This window comes from Octopus bimaculoides, chromosome 10, assembly GCF_001194135.2.
Source record: "Octopus bimaculoides isolate UCB-OBI-ISO-001 chromosome 10, ASM119413v2, whole genome shotgun sequence".
NCBI classification, from domain to species: domain Eukaryota; kingdom Metazoa; phylum Mollusca; class Cephalopoda; order Octopoda; family Octopodidae; genus Octopus; species Octopus bimaculoides.
Window position 1 is genome coordinate 76,984,238 of NC_068990.1, and position 7,359 is coordinate 76,991,596.

Below are 7,359 nucleotides of genomic sequence, written 5' to 3' on the forward strand. Positions count from 1 at the left end.
GTGTGTGTGTGTGTGTGTGTGTGTGTGTGTGTGTGTGTGTGTGCATGAATGAGTTTGTGTAAGTATAATATTTCGCTTGACACAAAAATATACCTACCTTTGAGGCAAAGACTGGATCAACAGTGATGGAAATTTGGCTCTTCGGTTTATATAGTATATCTAAATATTTCATGTGGATGAAAAAGAATTCAGATGACACTTGCTTGATGTAAATGTCAGCATCAATGAAAGGAAATGATTTGACGACATCAGAATTGACAACAGCGGTGACATCAGAAATCTCAACGGACATTTTTGCTGACTGAATAGTGAAACCTTTCAGACAATTTTTATCAGCGACCATTGTTCCGCCGCAACTTTCGTATACAGCTTCTATCTTTAACCGTGTGCGCTCGTCTACTATATTCGGTTGAGGCTGTAAATAAATAAATAGATAAATAATAAAAAAGACATAATTTTTTTTTTCTTTTGATAGTTAAATTCTTTTTACTACGGTAATCAAATATATCCACTCAAATCTTCCTTAATATTAACTGCGGAAAGCTGTTTTATATACCAATATATCTTTTGTCAAGGATTGTCATGTTTGAAACTTCTTTTGCTGTTGAGATATGTCAAGTTTATTGAGGCGACAGAAAATATCAATTATATTACTAGGTGGATCATTGACATCATTACTGGAATAAACGTGAAATTTAATTTCGCAGTGAAAGGTTTAAATGCATAACAAGGAGATGCCACCCATGTGAAAAACAATAGTTGTGTTAACATATTCAGTTCACGGAATATTACAAAGTTAACGTAAAAAAAAAAAGCATCAGTCAATGGTGATATCATTCTGTTTCAGTAAATACGCGATAACTATTGACTTGTTTCAGTCGTATTACGATCTTTATAGAGAAGCATGGAATTCACCGCTCTTATTGAAATAGTGATCGGAGAATTGTTTGTTGAATTTGGAACTGACATAGCAACTGCCAAAAAAATAAGTGAATAAAAGAAGAGGAAAAATAAGAAAAATTAATCACTTCACCCAGCTGTCCCTGTCCAAAACGTCAGACTTATGAAATTCCACCTCCCTTCATGTTTTTGAAATAACTGTCAGCTAGCAGATCTCACTGATCTTAGAGGATCTTCAAAGACCATGGACGAAACGACTTCCTCTCAACCAAACCAGTATTACTCTTAAACCTCTCACAAGATATATACTCACCTCAATTAAAGTATATTTACAAGCCGCTGGTTCGATTCTAAATTCAGTTCCATCAAATGTCTTGTACAAAGCTCTGTCCGAAACGGTACATTTTGAAGGGCATCTCTGTTCTGTGCATTCCCATCTGCCAAGCTTACAGACACTAAGAAGATAAAGAAAATAAACAAAATCAATGCAAGTTGTTATTCAATTTAAATACACGAGGTCTCACGAGTTGATTGATAGCTCATGGTTGGTGTTATACCGTCATAGAGAAGGGGAATCGGAAGGTTTTTTTAAAACTGTGTAACAAAATTTTTAATCTTTTTTGTCTTTAGTCAGTAATTATTATTTCCAATTTGCTTTTATCTAGAAATCAAATGAAATGACTACTATTCCCTTCACACTTTGCTTTTGTAACCTGGACATCAATGTTCTGAAATTGACCGATTTCTATTGCATTTCAGACGGATTCAGCGCTGAGTTACTAAAACAGAAATATCGTTGTAGCAAACATTCTGCTCAATACCACAGATTTGCTTGTCAGTTGCTTGACTTTAACCACTTGAGCCTGTCTTTTAGTGGCTGACGATATGTGCATCCCTGATCATGAGTGAAAGTGAGGAAGGGGGGCATCATAGCCATGTGTTGAGAGAGATTGTTCGAGGTTTGAATAAATATAACAAAAGCAAAATTTGAAGGAAATATTAGCAAATAAGAAATAACAGCTGCTACTCAAAAACAAAAATCGTTTTAAACGGTGTAATTATTGCCTTTATTCGGAACTATAAACGACAGGAAGCGAAATGGTTGTAATTAATCTTGATTCGAAATCGACTGGCGTTCTCGGGTTTATTGAACAAACCTCAGTATACGATTGATTTGCTAGGAGAACAACCGTGTATCCATCAGATTGCATCCTCCCATCTTGTAAAGAGTGATGTGTTCTAAATGTTTCCTTGTAAAGCAATGACTAAAGGAAAGGGTGGGTAGCCAAGGCTGATGTGAAGCAATACGTCAGCAGCAGCAACAAAAACATTACTACTACTACTACTACTACTACTACTACTACTACTACTACTACTACTACTACTGATGCTACTGCTGCTGTCACCGAGAGGTAAAATTCATTGCTCTATTTAACGTCATCTAACTTTCTTACTATATATTTATTATTGTTTCGTTTTAAATCAATTACAATATTTCTTTCTTTATGTTTTCCATAAGAAAGCTTTTTCCTAGAATGGTGTGGTGAGAGAAAAAGTTTAAACAGCAGACTGCGACTAATTTCTCATAAGCGTTCAGCAACATGGCGCAAACAAGAGCGTGCACACACACACACACACACACACACACACACACACACACACACACACACACACACACACACACACACACACAGACACACACTATATATATATATATTGTACATTTATATATATTTATACATACATACACACATACATACATACATACGTACATACAAACACACACATATGTATAAAATTAATATAAACAGATAATGTACTACCATAAAGAGAAAATTCAATCGTCCCTAAGCGTGACTAAAGGTGCCGATACATTTACATTACTAGAAATAAAGTTAAAATGCTGTAGGAAAAGCGCAGATATGTGCTGACAGGGGAGCCAACCACCCCATGCCGACTCGAAAATATGAATCATGTTTTATAACTACTTACCATTTGTTGCAGTCCATTTGAACAGTTGAACCAGCTGGCATCCTTTTATCCTTATAAACACAGGAACAGTCTTTTGGTAAAACGCATTTGTCTCCATCTCTAATTGTTCCGGGTTTACATTGACATCCAGGACTGCAACTTTTATAACATTCGTCAGGGACAAAAGAATACAACCGGCTACATGTTGGTTCACAAGCTGTGGTACACTCAGTATAAATGAAACCTGCGGGGCATGTTTTCGCTGAAATCATGCAAATAAATAAATTTATTAATTTGATTTCTTAACACAGATAAAAGCAATAAACCTAGAAGCGATTCTCTCCCCTTAAGCAGCACACTCACTTTCTCTCTTTATAAGTAGTAGTTCCCAGCGACCCAACGACGTGTATTCTAACTATACTGTAACTAAATTTGCTTTCACGGTTTGTGTCACTTGGGGCTGTTCTGAAATAACTGTTGCCAAGTCTTCAGGTTTCAAACATTAGTCTCTGATGAGCCACTGAATTTGGTGAAAGCATAGTTTTTTGCTAATTCAAATAAATTTGTTGAAATAACTCTACAATTATCTACATAATTTATATGGAGTTCTCTTTGGATTTTGATCCCTTCAATTATTGAATTAAAACTTTTCGTGGAATATATAACTTCATGATAGCGTCCAATATGTATTCATAAGTATGAGATCAATATCTACCATTCTTTCACACTCCCTAAATTAGTGAAATTATAGAAATTTTGAATGGTAATAATTTCAAGAACAAAATAGTATCTTATCAAAGTATCAAAGCCTTAGATTGAAGCAGAGACCGTTAAATCTCTAGTCTAACTTACATTCAATTGAAATATTTCAACTAGCTGCAAAAGGTTTCATAATTTGATGTAATACATATTTATTATCATTGAAATAATATTTTTTTCATGTATACCAAAAATACAGTACACATACACAGACAAACACAAACACACATACATACACGCACACATATACATATACACACATACAAATACATATACACACACATATATACATATATATATACACACGCACATACATATACATACACATACACATCTGTTGGAATACCTCAACTGATTTACATGTAAATTCCATAATATCCTTTTTGTCTTGAAGACATTTCACTCAAATTTTTTTTTTAAATGCTAAGTTATTTTATCACATATATTTTGCAATTTGTATTGAGTGTACATTGAAACGATTGTAGACAATGTTAATGCATTAAAAATTAATTTATATCGTTTATATCTCTCCATTTTCTTACTTAATAATATTTAATATTTTTGTAATATATTTATTGAAGAATTATATCTTCAAAATATAATATGTTAAATCAGTGCATCTTGGATAAAACAACCCCTACAAGAGGTTTATATATCCTATATATCACTATATCCTCATAGTGACTGACTATATATATACATGGCCTTATAAGACTTTCAAACAGCTTCTAATTCATAAATAAACAGTAGAAAAAACTTAAAAGGTAATTGAAAATATAAAAGATCTGTCTGAAGATCCAGTGCACCTGTCGGCGAAACTCGGAGTGACATGAAACTGATACGACCCAAATAAAATGTGTTGTTTAACTCGACTATAGCATTGAGTATTCTTCTTTTCACCGACAGTCAACACTACACACACACACACACACACACACGCACACACAGTCGTCTTGCTTGACTGTTATATCTACAGGATTTTCCATTCTCTGCGCATATTTTCTCTTATTCCTTTCTGTTGAAGAGCGTAGCCTCGAAACGTAAAAGACTTTTTCATATCCCCGAGCATCAAACTAATTAATACACATGCTTGTTGTTCATACACCTGTCTTCGTCTTTTGTTTTTCTATAAATTTCAACTATATATCTATCTATCTATCTATCTATCTATCTATCTATCTATCTATCTATCTATCTATCTATCTATCTATATATATATATATATATATATATATATATATAGATAGATAGATACCTGTACAAAGGGTGCAAATGACGGATTGCAGGGAAAAATTAGCTCCGTTGGAATGTATAATATTTACTTACGGCAAACGTCTTTACGTCTCCATTGAATAACAACTCCTTCTTCTCTGCAATCTTCTGAATAACTTTCAAATACTTTGCACATTTGTTTTTCCTGTTGTGATGTTTGTGCAGAACAGATTTCATTCTGACACAGTTTTACCCATCTTTCCGTATCAATCTAGTAAAAGGGCAATAACAATGGAGGATTTAATTTCATTTTCAAATAAACATTAATGCTTCTTGACGAAATCATGATAGACAACAACGTAATTGAGACTGGTGAAAACAAAACTAAGGTTGTCGTGACGAGATTTAGATTCATAAGACCGAATTTAAGGGAGAAAACTCTTTAAAGGAGAAAAGCGGAGAGGAAAATACTTTGTTTTATTAATTATGGCTCACACACACACACACACACACACACACACACACACATACACATACATGCATATACACATGCAGGCACATAGAAACTCGAGCACGCTCAAAGCCGCGCGCGCACAATCACACACATACAAAGATATATGCGCTGAATCACGTACACATATACATTCAAACGTGAATATACTTACATTGACCCATGCACACATACATAGATATTAAGTACAAAGAGTTACAAGCACAATATGGCATTCGCACACACACATGAACGTTCACACTTTGACACATAAAAAAAAAACAATGTTGTACATAGAAACAAACACACATATACATATAGACATGTCTCATACTGAGGCATACGCTGATAAATTTACACAATTTCAAGAATTTTTCCAATCACGTACTTAGCAATAACCGAAACTGGAGAAATTTGAAGATCCGAGGGGGTAAATTCTGGAATTTCAGTCGAGGAAATTGTTTTAAGGTTGAAAATTCTCTTTTATTTTTTTATCATTACCGGTACTGTTGGATGTGTTGGCTTTCATGCTTATATTTAATGACAGCGAATTGGCGAAACCATTGGTGTCTAGGCTACCGAAAGGTATTTGGACTGTACAGAAACCTGGAAGAAACACCGTGCGATACTTGTCTCAGTTTTCTGAGCCCTGTGTTGAAATCTCGTCAAGGTTAATTTTATTTTTCAGCCTTTCGAGGTCGATCAAATAAAGAAGAATTGTCAGAGTGTCGAACAAACTGACTTGCAGTATCTGTTCCGTTTGTTCTTCAGCAGGGAACTCAATCTTTCGCTTGGATGGACATTATCTTCTCCTGATCCTCGGATGCTTTTAGCAGAGCGCACACTGCTGTAAGCTTTAAACGTTCTCCGTAGTGTCGGAGGCCAAGGGAATTATGACTCATGGGTATTGCTCTTTCATCCCTGGGAAGGATGTCACACTAATATAAGGTTGTTAAAGTTACACAAGGTTATGTTTGTTTCCCGATTACTCTATCCAATATAATGCCTATTTATTCACATTGTTTTAAATTAATCATGCATTATCTTGTAGTTTCGCGATTTCGATGTCGTGATTACTTATTTTTAGAATGACATTGCAGAAATAGCTGTGAGAGGGTGTATCTGGCCAGTTTGAACATAACACAGGTCGAATATTTGGGTCGGATATGGTTGGTTTAAATGCTAAATGGCTAAGGAAAAAAAACAACAAAAACAACTGCATGAATATTTCAGAGTATGTTTGTGTGTGTGTGTGTGTGTGTGTGTGTGTGTGTGTGTGTATATGTGTCTGTGCATGCGAGTGTGTATAGGTAGGTAGGTAGGTATACTAACCAGTTGCTGGCACTTTTTAAATACATTCGACTGTAGATAAGAACATTTTTGGGCAGCAGCCATCTTCATCTGAGTTCCATTGCAAAAATCTGGAATACCGAATGTTGGTTTGCACTGAAAATATAAAGGTGTTAAAAGTTTGATGACATCATTCTTGGAGTTGTTGTTCATATTGTTGTAATGGTTGTCGTCATTGCTGTTGTAGTTGCTGCTATTTCTTGTGATTCGAGTGACCATGTACTCAGTGGCTTAGTGGTGTTTAAATATAAGACCCTAAAAGGACGTGCAACTGATGTGGTTGGGAAGACCCCCATTTCAACGCTAACTGAACAAATCTATGATCAAATGCTTTCTATCTATGGCCACTCCATCATAACGTGTCCCACCATCATTTTAAGATGGCACGGTGTGTGGAGTCGAAAAGATTTGACTGTTATTTCTTGCAGTTTCGAGAAGCCACGTGAGGGTTCTCTCCACGAAGTATATCTAACTACCATTTTATGATGTAGTAAGCTAAGACACTTAAAAAAATGAAAACTGCTCCATCATTTATGCTAACAACCACTATGGAATTGAAGAATACCAGCAAAAATAAAAGTCTAGAATAGTTTTGGACCGGCCAAAGCCTTGTGAGTGGATTTAGTAAGCGGAAACTGAAAGAAGCCCGTCGTAATATATATATATATATATATATA

The 7,359-nt window shown here is 35.0% G+C and overlaps 1 protein-coding gene across 1 annotated transcript in view; it reads right to left on the reverse strand.

The window, feature by feature from the left end:
• LOC128246986 (SCO-spondin-like) overlaps positions 1-7,359 on the reverse strand; it is an 87,020-nt gene that overhangs the window by 77,494 nt on the left and 2,167 nt on the right. The window contains exons 3-7 of the mRNA XM_052970973.1: positions 6,665-6,778; positions 4,957-5,113; positions 2,893-3,133; positions 1,214-1,355; positions 98-415 (exon numbers count right to left, since the gene is read on the reverse strand). Of these exons, the coding sequence (XP_052826933.1) occupies positions 98-415; positions 1,214-1,355; positions 2,893-3,133; positions 4,957-5,113; positions 6,665-6,778 (972 nt within the window). The remainder of the gene's footprint in view (positions 1-97; positions 416-1,213; positions 1,356-2,892; positions 3,134-4,956; positions 5,114-6,664; positions 6,779-7,359) is intronic.